General features: G+C 41.9%; 2 protein-coding genes across 2 annotated transcripts in view; both read left to right on the forward strand.

Moving 5' to 3' along the window:
* The window catches only part of IQCC (IQ motif containing C), a 7307-nt gene extending 7232 nt beyond the window's left edge, over positions 1-75 (forward strand). Inside the window, exon 5 of the mRNA XM_018571876.1 lies at positions 4-75. Within this exon, the coding sequence (XP_018427378.1) occupies positions 4-42 (39 nt within the window). The 3' untranslated portion in view covers positions 43-75. The remainder of the gene's footprint in view (positions 1-3) is intronic.
* Positions 76-3442: 3367 nt separating this feature from the next.
* On the forward strand, positions 3443-24147 carry DCDC2B (doublecortin domain containing 2B). The gene is made up of 10 exons (XM_018571878.1): positions 3443-3823; positions 6336-6421; positions 9332-9371; positions 16870-17001; positions 17880-18014; positions 18134-18170; positions 20628-20690; positions 20774-20924; positions 21015-21118; positions 24022-24147. Exons 1-10 carry the CDS (start codon positions 3543-3545, stop codon positions 24079-24081), a joined length of 1089 nt encoding a protein of 362 aa, XP_018427380.1. The 5' UTR covers positions 3443-3542; the 3' UTR covers positions 24082-24147.
* The last annotated feature ends 805 nt before the right edge of the window (positions 24148-24952 follow it).

The following is a 24952-nucleotide window of genomic DNA, read 5'->3' on the forward strand; positions in this document are numbered from 1 at the left end:
CAGTATCTAATGGTAAGGCAGAGGCTGGGAATCCAGAGCTGATCAGGATATGCATCACATTTTGAAAGCAAGACATTGCGCTGCATCTCCATCAGAGTTCTTTTATTTGTTCCCTGTCACATAAGTTGTGCAATACAGTGACTTTCTTCTGGGCTATGCATCTGACATAGTAATTATATTGTATATTAGCTCATGTTTTTTACCTGCAAGAGATCAACTTTATTTTTACACTACAATAAAATGTTTGTTTTAACCAGTGCTAAAAATAGTAAAAAATAAAGAGAAATTATTTTCTAAAAGTATTTTTTTTTTTTATTGAGGCCGTATTGTACATTACATTCATCTTGCATTGGGAGGAGCATGTGAGCATTGTGGCCAGGGGAATATCCCGTCTTATTGGTTATGGGACAACAAAGGAGGGTTAAAATGGAGTTGGCTAGCAGTAGATTTAAAATATCAGCAGTTCCATTGAGGTGTCTGTAGTATTCTTCTCGTTGGCAATAGAATCTGAGGAGGTTGGTGACGGCTCATTTTTTTTTTTCTCCTCTTATGTCCCCTTGTGTGGTTTAGATCAGCCTTTCTCAACCATGTGTGCCTTCTGGCCTCCTCAGGGGTGCCTCAAAATTTTGTGGGACTGTGATGTGAAGGGGGAACTCTGATATGCAAGGGGGGCTACTGAAGCAAATGGTGACTCTGCTGTGAAGGGGGCACTTCTATGTAAAGGGAGAAACACATTTTTGTGTGGGGTCCACCTTAATATCCGTGACATTTTAGACTGGGGTGCCTCAAGATTTTACATACTTTTAAAGGGTGTTGTAACTGAAGAAAGGTTAAGAAGAAGAAAGTTTGGATGGGTGGCTGTGAGGTATAATTTTAGCATGGTGGGGTCATTATTATTATCCTTTCTAAACTCCTGGTAGTCAAGTGAAACCCATACATAAAACCCATATATAATTGGCTCTTGCTAGATTGGTTTAGTGTAATCAGGGACTTGACAGTTTTAGCATATCAGCTGATTTGGAAGAAAGAATTACAAAGTACCACTAGATGGCTAGAAATTTCATAAAACTTAAATCAACCTTCTAATCTGGGTATTTTTGGTTTCTTGAAGGTATAAATTATGAACCCAGTTTGTCTAGGGTAATCACGGACTATAGACAAACAGGTGCAGTGGCGGAACTACCGCCGGTGCAGCCGGACCGGGGCCTGAGGCTGTGGGGGGGGGCCCAGTGGGGTCGGGTCCTGGGCACCCCCACAGCCTCAGTGGGGTCCGGTCCTGCAATATGGGGCAGTGCAGGGTCCCGACGTTAGAACATCGGGGGCCACGCACTGCCAACGGGCTTCACAGTGAGGGGACAGGTCCTGTGACTCACCTCCTCTCCCGGCCGTGTCCATAGACACAGGCGGCGGGAGAGGAGAAGTGAGTCACAGGACCCGCCCCATGCACACACTGTCTGTCTGAGACCGAGCTGCAGTGAGGATCTGGCTGGGTGAGTCCAAGTCTAATAATGTAATTAGGAAAGTGGATTATAATGGGGAATATTACACTGTAATGTTCGCTATTATAATATATTTCTCTGATTTTAAATTATTACAAATAGAGCCTCTGTTCTATCAATGTTTGAGACCACGTTACAATGTGACTACGTTAGAATGTGTGACCGGTGACGTGGTCACACATTTTAACGTAATCTCGCCCAGTTCTTTGGTGGTGGAATAGATGAAGAATTCCAACGCTTTCTCAGCTGTTCCAGGGCAGATCGGTATTGCAAATCATATGTGCAGGAGAACCGATCAGCCCTGGAACAACTGTTCTGTCCTGAAATGTCACTTCTATCCGACTTTGTGAGTGCGGTGGAATGTGAGATTGCAGTCGGATGGAAGTGACATTTCAGGACCGATCAGCTGTTTCAGGGCAGATCGGTTCTCCTGCACATACCATCTGCAATGCCGATCTGCCCTGGAACAGCTGGGAAAGCGCTGGAATGCTTCACCTATTGGCGGTGACACATTCCACCACAAAAAAACTGGGCGGGATTGCGTTAAAACGCGTGACCACGTCACCGGTCACACATACTAATGTAGTCACAAATTTTGAAAGAACACCGCCGTCAGGGGGGTATGGCTGGTACCCATGTGAGGGGTCTGGGGGGCCTCTTACATGGGTATCAATGGTACCGGGGCGGCATGGCAGAGGTGACAGGAGGGGGTGGAGGAGGCCGGACCCCAGCAGCAGCAGGTAAGAAGAGTTGGGAGGATGTACAGGGAAAGGGACCCAGACGACCAGGCCAGCCCACCTGGGACCCTGCAGAGCCCACAATAGAGAGTCTCAGGTGGGCTATGCAGGATCTATGGTGTGTTCTGCAGGGTCTCAGGTAAGTCCAGCACGCTACTGCAACATTAGAGACCGCTGGGGGGGTCGGGGGCCAGCGTGATCCGCTTCTCTTGCACCAGGGCCCTTTGGTTATTAGGTCCGCCACTGGACAGGTGGATCCTTCCACCCCCCTCCGTCTAGCGGCGCGGCCAGAGAACTGACACTGCTGCGCTAGGAGGAGGCTGAGGAGCCTCTCACCTAGCGCAGCATAAGGCGCATGCCAACCCATTTTGGGTTGAGAAGCACTGTGCTAAAAGACAGTCAACCTTTCACAAGTGCACATGCTGCAAGAGAAAGTTAGCTGAGTCAGGTAGAAGAGTGATGGCAGAAAACAGTGACAGCAGATAAAGACCATGAAGGGAATTTATCACAACTGGAGCAGGCAGAATCTGGAGCAGTTGCCCATAGTAACCAATCAGCTCTCTCTCTCTGGTTTGTTCATTTAAGCTTTGAATATGAAAGATAAAAGCTGATTGGTTGTCATAGGCAACTGCTTTAAATTTTGCCTGCTCCAGTTTTGATCAATTCCTCTCCATGTGTAATGCAGCAAACTCCACAGTGGTAATGAAAACTAATATGGAGCACACAGAATCTGAAGCAGTTGCTCATAGTAACCAATCAGCTTCTTTCTTCAGTTTGTACAGTTAAGCTTTAAAAATGAAAGATGGAAGCTGATTGGTTGTCATGGACAATTGCTCCAGTTTTGATAAATTCCTCTCCATGTGTAATGTAGCAAACCCCGCAGTGATAATGAAAACTAACATGGGAAGATCTCTCAACATCCCTAGTTGTTGAGAGGTTTGATGTGTATGGTGCACTTTCCTATGTGTGATCAGATAAGGTCTGAAGTGTCAGCTGTTTGAAGGTACATCACATGTGAAGTATAAGTAAAGTGATCTGCACTTCTTGTTTAGGAGGTGTGTCTCCTGTAACTCGGCACTCTCCTCCTTTCTCCTACACACACACACTGGTAACTAGTTGTCACCAGGCAACAACAAAGAGTCACAGCAACTGAGTGATAGACATGTAGGACACAGAGAAGTGTGTTTTGTGTACAGGAATAGAACTGTCACATATGTCTACTGATCTATCCTCAGCACATTTTTAAGGTGATCATTTGCTTTTTGTTGTGTTTTCAATTTTACTATCACGCCACCACTACCCAAGGATGAGCTCCCCTTCGGGGGTACAGCTGGTCCCACATGGAAAAAATGTCTTGGTGTACAGAAATGGGGATCCTTTCCACAACGGCCGCAGGATGGTGGTCAATGTAAGGCAATTTGTGACTTTTGAGGCCTTCTTAAATGAGGTAACTTCGAGTATCCAGGCCCCGACTGCTGTGCGAAGCATCTACACCCCACGCAATGGGCACCGCGTGACACAGCTCAGCGACCTCATGAATCGGGGGCAGTATGTGGCTGCGGGAACTGAAAAATTCCGAAAGCTTGAGTAAGTATATATGTTATTTATATAAGTAACTATTTCTACATACATCTCTACCTTAGGCATATATACACACCTGCTATCTGTGAAATCAAACATCATTCCCTCACTCCAGGGACCAGAACAAAGTCTGTATGTTTGCTGTATATTGTATAATAGTGTGCCAGCCTTATCAGGTATTCACAGAGGGTGGAGAAATAGAACTTACGTATTGTGTTTATGTACAATGCTGAACTATTAACAAGGGTTGAATTTGCCAGGGAAAATTGAACATTTGATTTGGCTTTGCTTAGTTGCATGGCCCCAACTTATCCAGAACACTGGTCCTCAACCTTAGTGAGAGCAGAGCCCAAGGGAGAAGAAGCGGTGGGGACCTGCACCAGCCAGGCAGAATCGAGGATCAGGTAAGTATATTTTCTTTATTTATGCTCCTAGACCAAAATGTGCAGTTAACCCTTGCAGTGTGGAGGTAGCCCCAGTGGAAGGGTTAACTTTTGAAAATCCGAGAGTTCCTCTTTAAGGCTTCATTGGTTACTTTTGGTTAACCTAAAAAGGTAGCCATATAACCTTAAAGTATAATTAAAGTCTTAAGTTTTTGGCATATATCTACTGCTAGCAAGCAGTAGATATATGCCCCATGAATAAAAAAATAAATAAAAAAAATTAGGCAAATACCTAATTATTTACCTGTTCCAGGTCCGCTTGCTCCTGGCTCCCGAACACTGTGAAGGAGAAAGTGTGCAGGTGCAGATACACAGCATGTATACATTGCCTTTCACTCTCCAGATCTTACTCAAGCTCAACTCGTATCTTTGTAGGCCTCTATATCTACGTCCAGCTCACCACTTCCTCAGATACTCCGAACAGCCCACATACTCCACATCTTCTGCCTCACAGCCATCAGTGGCCTTCCCTCCTACACATCCACACATAATACCTGTGGCCTAGGCTACCATGATTATGAACGCATGCTTAGAAGGGATGGTATCTCTCTTACTCTGCCTGAAAGAAAGATGCGGCTCAGCAGAAGGGAGGCTGTGACCCGATGGTTGAGAATCACTTCTAAAGTCAAAGTTTGTTTCTGCACTCTTTTCACTCTGTTTTAATAACATTCATGATTTCTGTGTCTGCTTTGGGTACAGACTTGTGGCATACATTTGCAGAGAAGTACCGGTGCATTGCAAAAAAAAATAAATATGGTTTGCTGCTCTTTTGATGCACCCTGTAAAAAGATCTATTACGGTATGTTAAAAACTGATTCTTGTGCACCCCAGCACCCCATGTGACAGTGGCCTGGCTTTTGCCACTTGGGCTTGCAGGTTTGTCCTATAACTGGTATTTACTGCAGACCACTGAGCTTTATATTGTCTTCTATATTACATACGGCTGACTACAGCCCTCCTGGTTTTACATGCATATCTGTTACTGTCTACATCTTTGTAAACGCCACCTAGATAGTGTTATCTCTTCAAGTGGTGCAGTAAGTACAGCTTATCTAAATTCCTACTTCCTGTTGACACAATAGTGTGACACCAGTTTAAAACTTTCAACTAACCAAGACTAAAATATGTACAAAAGTCACAAAAGGTAGTGTTTTTTTCTGCTGAAAAAATGAAGCCAAAATTAGATGTGCACTCGATGGGCACATTACTCACCCCTCTAAATATTTGGAAACCCCTGTCCCTTTCCCCTCTTTATTTTATTCCCTGGCTATGGCGTTTGTAATAACAAAATTCCTCAACGTTTAGACCTCCCTCATTTTTTGTTCTATGCTTTTGTTCAGCCTCTATCTTTTGTATGCTCAGACAGATGTACATGTTGCCCTTAGATAAACAGAAACTGGTATTTATCTTTAGAAGCACAAGTATAGTATGGATTATGGGGTGTATTTGCTTTGTATGGCCAATTCCTCATGACAATTTGGAGAACCATTTTGTGTTTTATCCATGTGGTATGACACTTTGCAACATGTGAGGGATACATTATTTAAAGAAGCTTTTTTTTTGTTAGTTTTGTATAGAGTAAGGGAGGGTTATAATAACCCCTGCCAGCTTTTCTGTCTCCCATTCAGGAGATTTCCCTCCACTTCCTGTCCAAAAGCCACAATAGAAAGTAAGAGGAAATCTTTCCAAAGCAAGGGAAATCCCTGATAGTCAGCAGGATCACCAGAACTAGTGACCTATTGGAAGATTTCCTATCTATTTCTGTTCTGATCACAACCCAAAATGTGGGACTTTATTTCACTTTCAGTGATAACGGTGACCAATACAAATAGAGAGGGCGAATCTCCCTAATGGGGATGCAGACAGCTATAAGAAAGCTTTTCCAATCCTTCTCCGCTCTATCCGAAACTAACAAAAAAAAGAAAGTTTGGTTTCAGTTGCCCTTTTAACTTTAGTATTACACAAGGATTGCTTTATATTTTTCTTTCACTTTGTGGTAGTCAGGAGGAGGCTTTCTATTCTACAGAGAAGAGCTTGTTATATATCTAAACTCAATTATTAATGTATCATCACAGCTACCTTCACACTGAGGTTAAGCCACCTGCGACCAATAAAGCCAAAGACATTCAACAAGTAAGTTCAAAAAATGTATTCTTTTTGTGTTATTGATGTGTCCCGGAATTCTTTCTATACTGCTATACAAAGTAAAGACACACAGGAAGTATATTATTAACATTAAGCCATGAACAAATACGTGAAACATTAGGAGTGAAAAGCTTGCCCATAAGATCCTAATCTGTAGCATGACAGGAGATGAAATCTGCCGTGGTGATTGTGTTGTAGATGAATAGTGCTTGGTCTTTTTTATGTTTTAGTTCTATAGATCTATTTGTCATGCTCCATGTCCCAAAACCTAGTTTGCCATTAGCTTGGGGTCGCAATCTCTTTTTTGTATACGAGAAGACATAGCATATAACATGCTCAAAATACCTGAACAGTGCCTGCATCCAATCAGATTGTTCAGGTATTTTGAGAGCCAGCGAGGCCGACTAGCAAGATACCAAAGCTTGGCCAAGCGGGAGATTCCTCCATCCACACAGTTTAGCGTAGATGGAAGAATCTGTTGCATATTTTCCATCTGACCACAGAAAATTTGCAGATAATCAATAGGTGTATGGGCAGCTTTAGAGGCATGTTTCTAATTTGAAGCTGAAGCTGTCGAGATTTGACTGCATTCACTAGGCACTTGCCCTGAAGATACATATTTGTGTAGTACAAATATATGCTGGGACAAGAGGGCACATGCAGATGAAGATTCTGCAGTGCATCTAAGGTCTTTATAGTGCATGTGAGAAAATGTGACCATACCCAATCAATAGGTATAGCATTGGTACAATCAACATTTTGCCATTTCAAAGAGGTGCCCATCCTAAAAAGATTGGCTTGGGTGGCTGTAACAACCACTGCATTTATAAAGCTACTAAGACCTGAATTTCCCTTTCGCAAATGACAGTAAATGCAATTTGAAAGCAGAGGGTGCTGAACTAGCTTTAGGACTCTGTTAATGACAGTGAACAACTCAACAGGTGAAGGATCATTGGCTGCTTTATAATAAACAAAAAACCCTTAGGCCTTATACATATGTGCACCAGTATGAAAATAAATAGTGTACGGCAAGTATTTATAAAGTGTGTTGAACCTTTTATAGCAAACTTTAGTTCCAGTATCCGGATAGAAAACATAGTTAGGCAAAGCTGTTATTAGCCTTCAGCAGGTTCTAAACAAGCTTCAAGCTGCGCTAAAGCTTACTAAAGCCTAATGAAACCTTCTAGCAGCTGGATTAGTGAGAGACAACACTCCCCTCCCCAAAATGAAGCTAAAGATTGTTTAAAGAAGAACTCCGAGCAAAACTTTAATTAACCCTTGCAGTGGGGCTACACCTGCACTGCAAGGGTTAACTGCTCGTTTTTGTCTAGCTGCTAAAAAAAAAAGTTATACTCACCTGAACTTTGGATCCAGTTTGCTCTTAGACCGCTCCTTCCAGCCTCTCTCCCCCTCCTCTGCAGTGGTCTAAGGTCCCATACATCATCATGTTCTATACACTGTGTATAGACGTGAGGGCACTGAGGACGATTATAATGCTGCAACATAGGAGGAGAGAGGCTTCAGAGGTCAGGGTGAGTATAACTTTTTTTGGTGTAGCCCCACTGCAAGGGTTAGTAAAAAAAATTTTTCCAGAGTTCTTCTTTAAAAGGCTTCAGCAAAGCTGCTTGAAGCTTTCTTAACATTTTGTAAATACTTGCCCTACACAATACAGGCTTTATACAAGCTAAAGCCCATATTTACCATGCCTTAGTGACTTTTTATGTGTACATCATGATCCTCAATATACACTATGCTCATATAAATATTTTAAAGTGTGTGAATAACAAAATACATTAAAGTGTATCTAAACCTAAAATCAAAAATGTAATATATTCCAGCCTACCAGTCCTTAGATGTGTTGGCTGCATTAGTTTTCCTTTTTTAGGCTTTTTTCCCCATTATTTTCACCTGGTTACCTGGACAGTAACTCACTTCCTGTCTTGGTGTCTATGCTCACACCTCCACTCTATCCATGGAAGAGCAATGGAGCCACCCTTGGGGAGCAGCATTGTCACCATCTGATCCAGCGTTGACTCCTCTGTCCTTGCTGGCACTTCCTGTCCCACGGTGTATGCATGCGGGTGCACACGTCCATAGACTTACCTTGTGTCTCTCCTTGTCTCCCGGCTGAAAATCTGAACTGCGCATGAGCCCGCCGCAAGATCCTTTGCGGCCGCCTGAGGTTTTTCAGATTTTCGGACGGGAGCGCGCGGTGAAGACACAGGTAAGTTTAAACCTGTTTCAAAGGTTTTTGGTTTTTTAAATATTTTTTGCATACATCTACTGCTTGCTAGCCATTGATATATGCAAAACAAAACGGAGGGTTTAACAACCCTTTAACAAACTGAAGCGTAACTCCAGCTGATGCAGGTAATAAAACTATGTTATGGGGAGGGGGGATACTCACAGCAGAAATGTTCCAGAATGCACCACACACCGCTGCTGGATCCCAAATAGCCGCGCACAATTTAGTGTGATTTCTCTTGCCATGATAGTCGGTGCACAGAGCAGGAAGATAATGTTAAAGTTAAAATTTGTCAGGTTATCTATTAATTAATATAAAGTATCAATACTTGAAAAATCAGAATGATCTCCATTACTGATTTCTTTGTTGGGATTGTGTGATAGGTCCTCTTTAATAGAGAAGGCAGAGCCAATAGGTGAACCTGCCTTCCTTTAGATACTAAAGTATTTCTTAGCACAAGTTTAGTTCTCTCATCTACTGTGTAATGAGAAGGGAGGAGAGGTGTGTGAATTAGGTCAGCAGGAAGGGTGTTGAACTGATCTCTCCGTGTTCAAAGGTAAACGGCTTCAGCATGTAGGAAGGGCATTTACCACGAATAGGACAATATAATTAATGTTGGCAGAGATCATTTTCCACCCTAATGTTGTTTTTTCCAGATCTCCCACAAGCCAAAAGTCACAGGTCGCTGGAGGGAGGAATCTCACCTTCCCTGTATCATTCAGTGAGTATTTCCTCATACTGTCTGCTTAAACTGGTTTGGCAACGCTTCAAGAAATGACTGTTAATCTGTTCATTCATAGAAAACATGACAGATGTGTAGAGATATGAAGTGAAACCTAACCCACTGTATACTTAATATAGGAATGGTGTGTATTAATTTAACATGAAGAAATTGGTGGTACATAGAAATAAAAACCACTCCAAATATACATGCAGGGTTATTCACAACAGGGTGAAGAGTCTGGAGAAGGCAGGAGAAGGCAACAATCTGGGACAACATAGCTGAACTGGAAAGTGAGCTGAATTGGAGAATGTTTCCGAATCAGCTATGTTGTCCTAGATGTGTCACTTCTCCTGCCTTCTCCAAACTCTTCACCCTTTTGTGAATAGACCTGATAGTTTCAATGTAAGCACTATTAGTACCATTACAGAAAGAAAACACCCACACAAATTTTAGCAGCTCGATCCATCTTAATTGCGATGCTAACTAGGGATTGCAGCAAGGTAAAACCATGTTAGTACAGACCTATTGGGGGGAATTCATCAAAACTGGAGCAGCTGCTCATAGCAACCAATCAGCTTCTTTCTTCAGTTTGTTCAGTTAAGATTTGAAAATGAAAGAGAGAAGCTGACTGGTTGCCATGCACAGCTGCTCCAGTTTTTAATCCCCCCACCCCATTGTGCTTTGACAGCTGTTAGTGCTTGGTAAATACATTTTCACCCAAAATAAAAAGAAAGTTTAAAGAAGAACTCCGGTCAAAAATATTTTTAACCCTTGTGGTTGAACCTTGTAGCCGTCTGGCTAATAGACTGGTCCATGGAGCCTCACCCCCCCCCACTCCGGCGGTCTAAAGTCCTGTGATTCATCACATCCAATACAGCGCATAGGATGTGAGGACGCCAAGGGACATTGCATTGCTGCAGCGGAGGGAGAGAGAGGCTGCAGCAACTGGAGTAGCAGCCAGCCGGCTCCGAGATTACGAAAATAATCCCCTTTAATGTTGCACTTTCCGCTCTTCCATCTGGTGCTGCCATCTTCTCCTGGGCTTCTTCCGGGTTCAGTGTCTTTGGCCTCTTGATTGGCCGGTCGGCATGATGTAACTCACGGGAATTACTTCATCTTGGCATGTGTATTTCAGTGCACAGAAACAAAAAAGATTGCTGACAGGCAGGTATGATCTTTTTTGGCAAAAAAGACTTACACATTCTCTTTTGCTATAAAAAAAAACCAAAAAAAAAAAAAACAACTACCTCCCACTTTAAGACAGCCCATTCAAAATGCAATACAAGTATGGAAATACAAGTTTTGTATTCCCAAACGTTATATTTCTATAATAAACATATGGAAATGCAAAACATGTGTTTCCATGCATTTATTGTATGAGCATACATCTTTTTCACCTAGTGCCTGCTTTCTAGTGCCTGCTAAGGATGTCTGTTGATCTAGCTTGTAGTCATGTTATCATTACAAGGTAGATTGATAGACATATATAGCAGCCACTAGGCAAGTCACACATCTGTCCAGCCTATGCAGTGCTAGGTGTGTGTCCTTCAGTGCAGATCTCCTCCACTCATTTATGCTGCCGCTGACTTCCTCGCTCTCTGCGCTACTCCTGAATTTAGTGTGACCGATTCACTACTGCAGGTGGAGAGGGGACACTGGTGCCTCCCAAAAGTCTGACACCCAGCTTCCAAAACACCACATGCGCACACCCCAAGCACCAGGGTTCACCTCTGCCCGCTTTTTCCAACACTGCTTTCGTCTGCACCCTCTGCAATCTTCTTCTGAAGCTGCTCACCTCTGCACCCCCTGCAAGCCTCTTCCTACACTGCTCACCTCTGTACCCCCTGCAAGCCTCTTCCTACACTGCTCACCTCTGTACCCCCTGCATCCTTCCTCCTACACGGCTCTATTCTCCAGCCCCTGCAACCCTGTTCCTACACTGCTCACCTCTGTACCCCCTGCATCCTTCCTCTTACACGGCTCTATTCTCCAGCCCCTGCAACCCTCTTCCTACACTGCTCACCTCTGTACCCCCTGCATCCTTCCTCTTACACGGCTCTATTCTCCAGCCCCTGCAACCCTCTTCCTACACTGCTCACCTCTGTACCTCCTGCATCCTTCCTCTTACACGGCTCTATTCTCCAGCCCCTGCAACCCTCTTCCTACACTGCTCACCTCTGTACCCCCTGCATCCTTCCTCCTACACGGCTCTATTCTCCAGCCCCTGCATCCCTGTTCCTACACTGCTCACCTCTGTACCCCCTGCATCCTTCCTCTTACACGGCTCTATTCTCCAGCCCCTGCAACCCTCTTCCTACACTGCTCACCTCTGTACCCCCTGCATCCTTCCTCCTACACTGCTCTATTCTCCAGCCCCTGCAACCCTCTTGCTACACTGCTCCCCTCTGCACTCTTGGTTATGTGTTTAGATGAAGCACTGAGATCTTGAAGAATGCTGAATTAAGTTTTACTTGCTTAGAAGGACATTGCATGTAAATACAGCACTATGCAGGAAACATATATTTGGTAAACTTCCTGTGTATCATAGATAAGCATGCATATAGAGAGACTAACATTGCACTACAGCGCCATCTACAGCTCAAAAGACATTATATCAGTACATTAGAATGTCAGTAATACAATCAGTACATATCAGCATATGCTGCTGTATTTCCAGTACCCCTTCTCAACAGCATATGCATTGCTAAATGATTTTTTGCTTCTCTTGAAGGAAACTGTGACGATCCTTTGGCAAAAGCTTGGTGACAGCATCTGAAGTAATTTCTTCTGATGAGCAATATTGTATGTCGATAATAACTTGCCTCTCTTTATGTCTTTTATGGCTTCTAGGTTTTGGTGCCCTAGTCGTCTGTGCCAAAGATGGATACATATGTTGTGTGGATTATGAGTCTGTTTGTCTGCGGTGATGAGTCTGTACAGATGTTCATCCAATTTTCCTTTTGCAAGGATTTGCTTATTGTTTTGGATTGTACATTCATCACCTCGGAATTGAACTGTGAGACCGTTATTAGCAAGGGTTTTCACTGATAGAAGGTATCCTTCTAGGTCAGGAACATACAGAACATTTTTCACAATGCTACTCTGCTTGTCCACTGACGGTGTGATGCACTTCAAGAATCCTTGACCGTTACCTTCTGCAGTAATACTTTTCCCGTTTGCTAGGAACACTTTGTCCTTTGCACAGAAATCAATTTCTGTGAAGAATGTCTCATCACTAGTCATGTGACTTGTTGCGTCTCAGCAGTCAATACACCATCCGCATGGTATACTGTTCTCAGTCACTTTAAAGGTAGCGCTCCATGATGTGCCTGCAGTTTTCCTTTATAGCTGCCTTATGTCTTGCTCTTGTAGGTGCCTCATGTTTTCGCTGCTCAGCTTTCCAGATTGAACAGACCTTTTCCAGGTGACCAGTCTTTTTACAGCGAAAACACGCTTTGCTTTCTTTGTTTTGCTTTGCGCTCTCATGCACCTTGAGGGCCTTCTCGTTTTCTTCATTGTGCGTATTTTCTTTCCTTCTGTCATATTATTGATTATTTTCCTAATTTTCCTTTGGTGTATTCTAGTGTTAGTTCCTGCTCAGGTCTGGTTTATATGAGCACTGTATGACTCTGGAAGACTGCATAGCAGTAATGCCACCACGTGGTTATCTTTCATTTCCTCTCCAATTGCACGTAGTTGTTTTATGATTTCCAGCATGGCATTGTTCATACATTTCCTGGCCTTTTTCTAGCCTCATCTTATATCGCTTGGGTAGCAGATATAGTTTACTGTTTAGGTTTGAACGCTCATGCAGTTTTTGTAATGCAGTCCATATACCTTTAGCTGCATTCTCTTTTCTTATGTGGATGAGCTGGTCGTCTTCCACTAGCAGACGTATAATTGCTTTTGCTTGCCTGTTCTTTTTGTCCCATTCCTCCATGGATCCATGAGTGGATCTGTCTGTACTCAGTGTGACGTACGCCCGGCCCAAACCTGCTGTATGTGAATCACACGTCACTGTATATGCAGTTCTGAACCAAGCGTGGCTTCACAAGGATTTGACAATACCACTTTCAGTCTCACCCTGCACAGAGATTTCCCAGCTTGCAGGATAACAATCTCAGGCCAGCAAACTAAGAGCAATCATCACTAGGGTTGGTTAACTCTGCAGTTAACCCTTTACACACCAAACGTTCACTGCCACCACATACTTTAACCAGTTGACATCCGCGGTGTTAAACCCCCTTCCCATCCAGGCCATTTTTCAGTATTCAGCGCTGCGGTACTTTAACTGACATTTATTCCGTCATGCAGCGCTGTACTGAAATGAATTTTATACCCTTTTTTGGGGACAGATAGAGCTTTATTTTGGTGGTATTTATTCACCACTGGGGGTTTTATTTTTTTACTATATTAAGGAAAAATTACCGAAATTTAAAAAAAAAAACAGTTTCCCCTATATTAAATGATAAAACATTTATTATTACCCAATTTTTTGGTAAAATATAAAAGATGGGGTCACGTCGGGTAAAAAGACACTAAACATGTCAAGCCTTAAAATTGCGTGCGCGCGAAACCTCAAAAAACGATAATACCCAAAATTGGCCCTAGGCGACGCTTTAAAAGCTGTTACCGCTCATCAGTTTAGTGTTATCAGTGATTGATGGCCCTAAAATGATTGCTCTCACTGCGACGTTCGCGGCGATATGTAACATGTGTAGCGCAATTGTAATTTTTGCGCGCTGGGGCACCGGACGCGTATTTACGTTTTTTTGCCTATATCTACTGCTAGCAAGCAGTAATAAAGAGAGACAAAATATATATACAACAGTAAAACAAAAGGGAATAAAAAGAGAATGCTTACAGTCCTGGCTTTATGAGTTCTGACAGAGTCCAAAGTTCAATAAACAAAAGAGAGGTCTGAAGGGCTCTCCATCAAGCAAGCTTGCACAGATGATGTCCACATATTAAAGGGGAACTCTTCTGTGATTTTAAGACTTGTTGATGTTGCTGGAGTTCCTTTTCTTGATGTTACAAAACAAGCCTCTCTAGTTGCCTTGCCAGCAACTTTTTGCCAGCCCTCTAGGGTGTGTCACGTAGCCGCCACCTAGGGCAGGACTGGGGAGAGAGAGCAGGAGGGACGAGCCTTTACCACTTCCTTCTCTGCTCCTCCCAAACAGTTGAATTCATAACTAAGATGATAGTGGAGTATTGGTATTCCATATGGTCTAACAAATTATGATGCGTCATGACGTTATCTTTAGAGTGAAACTACCAGAGATATGAATGAAAGGGGGGGGGGGGGGCAGGAAGGTAAATGTCGCCTCTCCAGTCGTGGCTCATTCTAAACGATTTATTCTTGGTATCTATGTTCTCGTTGTGGTGAGACACAGCTATTTGTACTCTTAATTTTACAATATCTCTGTCCAATTCCAAATTATGACATTGAGCTGATATTGCAACTCAGTTTTATGACTTTTGGGTGAATGCTGGGTCACCTGGGTCATTAACTCTACCAGACCTGCTTGTGTTTATATCAGCTTGTCAAATGGTAATAGATGAGTGCCTGCTTGCATGCCTTTAATTAGGGGCAGCCATAAAAAGGTTTAGAGGGTGATTTGGGACTCTCACTTGTTAAGTGGTACTGGGGCAATAAAAATCACAGGCAAGATTAGCAGAGTAGCAGATCTCTGTTTTTTGGAATAGGGAGTGACTAAACGAAGGCCTGCATTTGCTTTGAACAGGGGGACAAGAGAATGCAATATTTATTATTAATAGACTCAAACCTCATTATCATCAGACTCAGTACTTGCCACAAGTCGTCTTTGCTTAGCACCATTTCATGCTTGAACTTCCATAGTTGGTAGTTGGAATTGTTGAGCTTTGCAATTGCAAACTTCATATCTGAGCAGCTTGCCATCTTTTACTAGCTTAGAGTAGATGTGGCTCTTGTTGACTTGCAGTGTTCTGTTTGGTGCCTGGGCCCATTACCTGTTGGTTATGTGTTAGGTGAAGCGCTGAGATCTTGAGCAATGCTGAATTAGGTTTTACTTGCTTAGAAGAATATTACATCTGAATACTGCATTGTGAGGAAAACATATAGATATAAAAGAACGTCCTGCGTATCATAGATAGACATGTATATATAAAACTAACATTGCACTACAGCGCCATCTACAGCTCAAAAGACAAATTATCAGTATGCATCAGAATGTCAGTAATACATTCCGTACATATTAGCATATGCTGCTGTATTTCCAACATCCACCCCCTGCATCCCTCCCCCTACACTGCACCGCTCTCCATCCTCTGCCACCCTCTTTCTACACTGCGCACCTCTGTACAGCCCTGCAACCCTTTTTTAATGCTGCTCACCACTGCACTCCCTGCATCTCTCTTCCTACACTGTTCATAGTTTATAACAGAAAAAATGGATCACTTAGATACAGTCAATTGTCCAGCAAAGCATTTCTTTAACTTTTTGCCCAAACGCTTACAGTCATCATGTTTCTGAACAGCTGACTCCAACTCTCTCAGCTGGTTCCTTGAACTTCCTGTCCAGTACAAGATTATAAGGGACTGATCAGTCTCCAGCAGCCATACTTTGTCTAACTTAGAAATGGAAGGAGGGAGTAAGAAGGATTGAGGAGCAGGGGAGTGACTTGCCTTGCTGTCCCTGTGTGTTTCTGGATGTACACACAGCTTACTAGCGCATACAAGGGTGGCTCCATGGGACCCTGCAAGGTAAAGGAGCCACCCTAAAACAGGATATCAGGACCAGTGCTCGGGGACCAGCTGATTCTGCAGGAACCTAAAACTGGTAATCATCCAGGAGCAGCATCCATTGTAAGCAATTTAATCAGCATTTGAAATAGCTTAAAAACCTTTTGACTTTAATATCACTTTAGCCTATGACTGACATTGTTTCCAGTTGGGGGGAAGAAGCTGAGCGCCATTTTGAAGCCCCACCCCCAAACCTTGGTAATTGCAGATAAGGACATCAGATAGTGGTCACGTGACTGCTGATAAACCGTCACAAAAAAAGATATTTGCAGGCATTTTGGGCTAAATGTTTCTATAGAGAGGTTTAAGGAAATGTATAAAGCATAGTTATTTATTAGCAGCCTCAGGGTTTACAAGTGGTTTAAGTAAAGGATCTGTTATTCCAGGAAAAGAAGAGAAATGGTCAAGGGTACACATTATTATGCAAGGTTCTGTATGGTATTCACTCTAAGTCTCCAAATAGTAAGGACATTTGAGAATTTAGCGTGACAAAAACAGTAACCTTCGCATTCTCTATTTCAGGGGTAGGCAACCTCAGCATTCCAGCTGTTGTGGAACTACAAGTTCAAGACTCTAACAGCCACAGGCATGACTCCCAGAGGCAGAGGCACAATGAGATTTGTAGTTTCACTACAGCTGGCGTGCGAGATTACCTACCTCTTTTCATTCATATATGCTTCAGTGGTTATATAATAATTGATTCTTTTGGCAGTGTATTCCGTAATGGTGATCTTCTGACGCCTCCCATTCGTGTTCTTATACCACCAAGTATTCTGAAAGAATGGGAGCTGGTTTTAACCCTACTCACTGAAAAGGCCAACCTGTACAGAGGAGCTGTAAGAAGGTAAATACAATCTGAATGTGCAAAGAAGAACTGTGTCCATTTAGCTAAAGAGCTTCTATAGGAGATCAATCATTAAATCAGAATCCTAAGTCACTTCCCACAAGGAATTCATTGCGAGGATTGTCATGAACACTGGAGTTGTATAAGCACACAAATATATGTTGAAAAACCAGAACAGGAAAAGTAAATCTTTTTGCTGTGATACATAATGCCATAAATAAATATGTCCAGCCATAGAGAATGCTGGGCAGTACAATGCAGAGGGACACTAAACACTGGGAGAGAAAATGATACAGTATTCAAACAATTTAACAGTATGCCCACAAATCTCTTAACCCATACATCACTGCTACAAGAGGTATGTGAATGGGAAGCTCAACATTTCATGCAGATGTTAGGGCCATAATTCACTAAACCAAACAGCGGAGCAAAGGAATTTCTGAACGTTACAGTAGCGGTTTCCTACAAATATATATTTTGGAGTCTGGCAAAAAAATAAAATAAAAAGAAATGTAAATAAGACACAGAAAAGTGTATTTCCTTACATTTCTTATATTTTCCAAGTACATACTGGCAGATTGTGCTATGCCAGCCACTCTCCAAATGATAATAAACTGTACTAAAATCTATATGCACTTAAAGACAGGACAGAAATAATCTCAATTCTTGCAATTGTGCTAATCCCGCACTGGAAGGGTTAATTGCTCATTTGCGTCTGGAATGTAATTTAAAAAAGTTATACTCACCTGAGCCTCCAATAGCACATTCCCGTTTTAAGTTTCAGAACACTTATCCTCTAATAGTAATGTGTTCTCTGCTGGTCCTGTGTTTTACTGTTATGTCCAAATATGGCTTAGTGAAGGTTTTCTCTCCTCCAGGATCTGCACGCTAGATGGAGTCTCTATTTCATTTGGAGCTGAGCTGGTATCTGGTGAATATTATGTTGCCGTTGGATCAGAGAGGTTTAAATGCCTTCCCTATGAGGAACTTCTAACACCACCCGGAGGAAACAAGTACGCCATTAATTATAAAAAAAATTTAATTGGTGCTATTACTACATTGTTTTGTTTGTGTTTTATCTCATTTAAATGTTCTTGTTTTCTTTATATCATATATATTTCTTCTTTAGAAGTCGTGTTGGTGTTAAACGCAGAATTCCTAAAGTTGTGGTAAGCAAAAAGTTCCTTATAAGAGGGGACGGACGTGTGGCTTTTTTAAAAAAGAACTCCAGATTTTTTTTATTATTAACTCTTGCAGTGGGGCTACCCTCGCACTGCAAGGGTTAACTGCTCGTTTGTGTCTTTAAAAAAAAAAACTATACCCACCCAATGCTCAAAGCTGGCTTCTCCTTAGACCGATGCCTAGAATGTCTCTTCTCTGCAATGGTCTAAGGTCCAGTAAATCATCACATCTATACACTGTGCATAGACGTGAGGATGCTGAGGAACATTCCAGTGTGCTGCAGAGGAAGGGGCAGGCTGGAGGGAGTGCTGTGACAGCTGGCTGGCTCTGAGTTTTCGGTGAGTATATCTCTGTTATTTTAGCACCTAGACACAATGAGCACTTAGCCCTTGCAATACGGGGTTGCCCCACTGCAAGGGTTCATTTTATAAAATCCTGGAGTTCTTTCTTAACAGTACTCTGATGTGCCATTGAGACTGAAATGTATTGTAATGCTTTGCAGAGTAACAAGCACCCTTCTCTCACATAAACTGAATTTGTCTGGCTTCATCTGCTTTGGTTTACATAACCTGGCATTGGCAAAGGTTAGATATGTTTGGTGCCTAAAGTACACCTGTCATGAGAGAAATATCCTTCTAACGATGTTGTATTCCTGGCTGTGTCTTGCTTCAGTATTCCTAAATGAGAACATGCATGCAGCACATGAGTGTCAGAACAGTGTCATAATTTGAGTCAACAGGAGAACTAAATGGTGTGTTCACCGCCATGCTGACCAACAGCCCAGTGCTTCATTTACCAGTGGTGTGACATGTTCTCCCTTCTCTCTGGTTGCTAGGAAGTCAGCAGCCACTGGCATCCTAGCAACCAGTGACACGTCCCTGTCTGGTCCATTCAGCTGTCATTCGTGAGATTCCCTGGCTCATAGCTAAATGTAGAAAGAAAAAAAAAAGGAGCAGGATGCTGATGACATTATTGGATAAATATGGCCAATGGCCAATATGGTCAATTACATCATCAGCAACCCCACACCTTCGTTTACATCACAGCTGCCAGTCCGGGGAGCTGTGATATGCAGCAAGCAGTCACCGCATGTGGATGTTTGGCTGATCAGCGTTTAACAGGCATCATTCATCATGTTTGATGAAAATCTGCATCTTTATGTGATTGAGTAGGGGTACTATGCAATTCTTACGTATTCACATATGGGGAGGGTCTGGATATCTTAGGGTCCCCTTATTTTAAACGGGGCTTCCAGATTCCAATAAGCCACCAGCTTGGATATCCCTACATCCTCCTGGGGATGGGGCCCTTGTGCTAGTTAACATGGGAAAAGAGGCTTTGCCAGCGAGGTCCCCCCCTGGTAAGGCATCCTCCCTTTCTTAAGGGCATGTGGCCTGGTATGGTTTGCTCGTTGCCCCCCATTCCTTTCCTGAGCCATTTTTTTATGTGACTTAGTCCTTAAAATCCATACTGGACCCAAAGGGCCTGGTACGGATTTGGGGAACGGGTACCCCGCGTCCATTTACTTTTTGTTTTGCATGGAGGTTATGGTATTTGAGAACGGAATCTTGGTCTAATCATAAATATCTGATACAAGGTAATGGAATCCTGACCACTTTGTAAAGCAACTAGAAAATGTAATGTACAATGTACCAAATCAAACTGACATTTACAAAGAAAACAAGGATACTTTTTAAAATGCCGATAAAGGCAATATAAATTAAATGTTTTTTCTTTCTAAATGTTAGTTTTGCTTTAGTACATTGTATATATATCGTACAGGTCACTTTCATGCACCAGTTGACAGGAAAGTTTAGGGTATCCCCCAAGCATGTTAATTAAAGAAACTGTGCTTTTTTTAATGTTGCCCTGCACACATTGCTCAGTTCTCTATGCCCTTTGTGTGACATTCGCTTGCCTATTAGCCTTGAAAATAGCCAGAATTGATTTTAAAGATTTGGTTACCATTCTCTTTAATAGGGTTCAGATTAACATTTGCATTATATTAACATTAACATTCAGTACTGTATGTTTGCCTCCTTCCTAGTCATAATTCCTTATCTCTTTAATGCTATGTTGGTGAGAAAATAGCATTTTGAGAAACATAGGTCAGTAATGTCATATTTCTCTCATTACAAGTTTTCATTAAGGCACGAGAATCATTTTCACCACACATATTTTGTAGCATTTTGCTTATTCTGAGCATAAAAAGGACACTACTACTACTTTGCATTGGAAAGTGTTTGGTGTTATATTTACAGCCTATTTAACTAGGCTAGGGATCAGTACGGTGACCTTGAATTCTCCATCACCAATGGTCATTTTAAAATGTCAGAAATAGCACACTATTACCATTATATGCAATGACCAGTAGTTGGAATTTGTGGTTCTTAAAGTGATTAAAGAAGGAACCTATTTACCTATTGATCATCTTACTATTTTAGACTGTCAAGAACTATAGTGTGTCACATGATGGAGTTAGTGACTCTGGCCTTAATGGCGCTCAAGTCCAGGTATGTGCACTAGACTAACCCCTTTTCCCCCTTCATCCACAGAAAGCTACAGTGATTATCATTTTATCATTATTTAGGGAGATGGGCGAAGAGTCCATTCCACTGGTACAGTACCAAATTCTTCCAGTATCAAATACCCCAAAAAAGAGGAGGAATCTGTCTTTTATGCGAAACCAGTGCGGGTACGTCCAACCAAGAAAGACAGACACAACAACAATGAAACTGGGGGTGAGTAGTTTCCCTGGAATAATCTATACACTATTGGGGAATAGCTTGAGGTTGTTGTGTGTATGTCTTACTTTATGTTTTTTTTTTCAGATGAAGGAGGGGTATTTAAAGTAAAGGAAGTACGACGTGAGCTTTATGGAGCCCAAGAAGTAAAGGAAGATTCATATACACATGTGGAAGTCCCGGTAGATCAGGTACATCAGGATCAAACTGTAATAGAATGCAGTATTGATAATGCATGCTTTTAGGCACTGATCACTGATGCTTTGGCCCTTTGCATTACACAAGGTCCTTCCTCAGTGTAAGCACCCATGGTGTCTACATACACTTTTGAAGATGGTCTACTTTACTTGAAATGGCTATGGACATATTTGCCTAATTAACTGTTAATTAAATAATGAGTATGCTAGCCACAACAGGCGATGGAACAGCTTGTCAGTCAATTGTCCACTTTCTTTTCTTGGACTATTGACTGACAATTCTTGAAAAGGAGGGGACAAAAGTGCTGTAAAAACTAAACCATTCACCCATTTGGGTTGAAAATACCCTCACGTTAAAGCAGACAGTCTGCACATTCATTCCACATTCATTATATAATATTCAGTTCCATCATTTCTTTGAAAAAAGCTAAAAATAAATAAATATTTTATCAATGTCCAACTATATATAAACCGTATACAAGTTGCATTTATGCTACATTCAAGAGTGAGTCTGATATATAATTCAAAATAAGGATGCTCCGATACCAATACCAGTATCACTAACGGTGCCAATGCTGAGCATTTGCACGAGTACTAATACTTTTGCGCATGCTCTGATGCTAAAAACCAATACCGGCGCTTTAATTATTCAAATTAAAGCGGCTGCCTTAGGTCCCGCGCTTGCTGGGGACCTCGTGGCAGCCTTCTTGGGAACTATGTGGCACCTGTTTACAGCAATTCTGCCAGCCTGTACATCTCCCCCTCCTGAGACCCTCTGCCCAAGACATCAGACACAGGTATAATGCAGCAACACTGCACCTGGACTCCACAACTACTTTAGAAATATTGCCTGCTGCTTCTGTCCTGTGCATTATTCTACATTGCTGTATACTGTACTGCTGGGATTTGTAGTCCTCTATAGCTGATAGTATTATACTGTATTGCTGGGTTTTGTAGTCCTTCATAACTGGTGCCATTCTGCATTGCTGTATAATGCAGGGCACGACAAATCCCAGGCGCCAGGTTGCCTATGCGACTAGAAATTGTGTCTTGGTGCCTAGGCTTGGAGGTATTGCACGTGTCACTACTAAGTGAGGAGCGCTGGAAAGCTCAATTCTTGCCGCTGCTGTGGTCTGTGTCTCCTCCAACAAAGACGGCTGCAGCTGGCAACCGGCGAGAAACCGCTGTGACTCTGCATTCCCCGTGAAATAGCCAACAGCAGGCTGGCTATTGCTCCCAGCCACTGCCTACTGTGTTTACATTCAGTTGCCTCAGCAGGCAACTGTCATTCCTCAGCTACAGCTGTTGAAGTGGAAAGGTCACACTAGGAGTCTAGCAGACCGGTCATCTACAAAGAGTAAAAAAGAAAACAATTAAGTTAAATAAATCAAAATTAAAAATAACAAAAACTAATTTAAAGTTCCCCATGAACGCAAAACGTCCCCATGAAAAAATTCTAGCTCCTAACTTTTTCAGATGGCTCCGGTATTCAAAGAAAATTTGTCAAGTCCTGGTATAATGTATTGCTGGGATTTGTAGTCCCCTATAGCTGATTGTTTTCTGCATTGCTGATATTTGTAGTCACTCTACAGCTTAGAATCAGAGGCTCCACCACTGTCCTAAAATCATCTGTATTGTTTTAGAAAAACTGTCACATGACACTAAAAGAAGGTATTGGTATTGGCGAATACTTGAGAAAAAGTATTGGTAGTCGTACAAAAAATTGCAAAAAAGTAATAAGGGACTGAGGTGCTCTATGTCAATATCTTTTTTTTTTTTGCATATAGAATAGATGTATTTCAAAGTTTTTTAAATGGGCTGGCTACCTACAGTACCTGTAGTTTTCCATTTCTACAGTAGGGAATTTTTTTTGGAAAGTTGTTGACAGTCGGTCAACGGTAAAGTGCTTAATTAATGCATTCTCTAACTCTGAGAGATTACAAACTTGTTATGTATGTAGCTAGGGTATTAAAAGCATCTAACTGGCCCCGCTTCAATTCTACATAAAAATATTTTTATTCAGTGCATAGATTTTGGCAGTGATTGTTGGTGCTTTTTGACTTCAAAAGATAGATTCAGTATACTTATTATTCCTAATCTATCAGCAAATTTTAGAAAGCCTTGTAAATTAGAGTGGCTATACATAAAATTGATACATTACTGCAGTTTGTTTCATGTTGTTTAACGAATCACTTTGTAAATAACATCAGCATTTAAAAGAGAACTAAAGCCAAACCTTTTTCTGGCTTTATTCTTCTTTTGGATCACAGGAGGACATTTACTAATGTCCTCCTGTGACCCAAAGTCAGCATATATCAGGCTACTGCCCACATTTTGCTGACAGTTCAGAGCCACGCTGCATCCCATCAATATTATCTAGAGGCAGAACCACCTGTGCCTGCCTCCTCTCCTGCCTGTCCCTCTAATGAACGCTGGAGGAACAGAGAGGGGAGGGGGGAATCCCTGTGGGGAGCGGTGACTGATAGTCATTGCTCTCTGCAGGGAAAAGACCATGAGCTGAGCGATCAGCAGTTTGTGATTCCTTAGCTCTTGTTCTATAGAGCCGGCATGTGACACCTGAAGTGTCACACGCCAGCTCTTCGTATTGGGAATATTACATTTTACTCTCCTAATACGTCTCCTTTAATGCACAAGTCAAATACTTTTCTTTGACACCAATGAACTGCTGTGTAAAATTGGAAGTGAAGTCTTTGCCTGTCTAACCTGTTGCCTGAAAATTCTAACTGCAATACAAATTCACTATGGGGCATAACTGGTACAGGCTCCTTGCACTCCTTGAGGTACACCCATGGTATACCCTTGATGGAAACTAAAATGAATGGATGTCTGAAAATATCAGATCCAATAAATAATAAAATGTTCTTCATTTAATACAGAGAGAAGCAGAGATTGTGCAGGAAGAAAACGTTTCTCAAAAGAAGGGAGGTCATCGCTAAGAGGATTGTAAGATTCTTTACCTGTAATATAGTCAGCATCTTATGTGAACAGGTTAATGTACACATTCATTTCTCTCTTCTAGGACTGTAAACTTCTGGATAATGAACACTACCCCGCTCCTTAACTCAGAAACAAGAAGATGCTCATTAAAAAGTTAAAATGTATCAGATCCACCTGAAGTCAATTTACTAAAACAGCCAATGGAAAAGTGGTTCTCGGGCATGGAATGCAGCTATTTTTTCATTCCTATATGTGTATCCCTCCTCCAGTTCTTGATAGTCAACTGAAACAGCCAAACAGAAACAGGCCTTCTGACATTACATTTTGCCATCATAGGATATCATAATATTTTATATAATTATAGTTAGGTAGACCACTTCCTTTTAATCTCTAGAAATATACTGTATCACATATTGGAATTTGGATTTAATACCACTTTTTACTTTTAATAAATAAAATACAAAAAACAAATTCTCTAACCTCTGTCATTTTTCATATTAGACCTAATGTTCTAGGATGCAGTAAGCGTTAATACACACAGAGTGAATGCAGAAGAAAATCAGTTCTGCGGAGCTGGGGATGAGGGGGCATGGCCAGCAGAATGAGGATGGCAGCCATATTGTTCAGCCTATTTTTTACAAATGTGTATGGTGCCCAGTCTGTTCCTTATAGGGCAATATCTCATTATTTCTAAGAATGCATTCCTTGTGTACATACACAAGGGACACAATATCATTAGGTGCACTGTGCTGAGTGGTCAGCTTTGAACAGACAACAAAACAAGTTTTCTTCTGGAATAAAAGAATATGAATTGCTAACAAAATTAATTCCCCTATTTGGCCAAATAACTAGTCATTGGTTTTGTTAGAT

The sequence above is a fragment of the Nanorana parkeri genome, unplaced genomic scaffold (assembly GCF_000935625.1).
Source record: "Nanorana parkeri isolate BGI_ZX_2015 unplaced genomic scaffold, ASM93562v1 scaffold1857, whole genome shotgun sequence".
NCBI classification, from domain to species: domain Eukaryota; kingdom Metazoa; phylum Chordata; class Amphibia; order Anura; family Dicroglossidae; genus Nanorana; species Nanorana parkeri.

Bases quoted from the DNA above. Each gene is read 5' to 3' on its own strand.
- DCDC2B (XM_018571878.1), top strand. From the start codon at position 3,543: ATGAGCTCCCCTTCGGGGGTACAGCTGGTCCCACATGGAAAAAATGTC. The intron at 9,372-16,869 runs GTGAGTATTTCC...TTCTTTTGGCAG, and splicing joins CACCTTCCCTGTATCATTCA to TGTATTCCGTAATGGTGATC. The intron at 20,925-21,014 runs GTGAGTAGTTTC...TTTTTTTTTCAG, and splicing joins CAACAACAATGAAACTGGGG to ATGAAGGAGGGGTATTTAAA.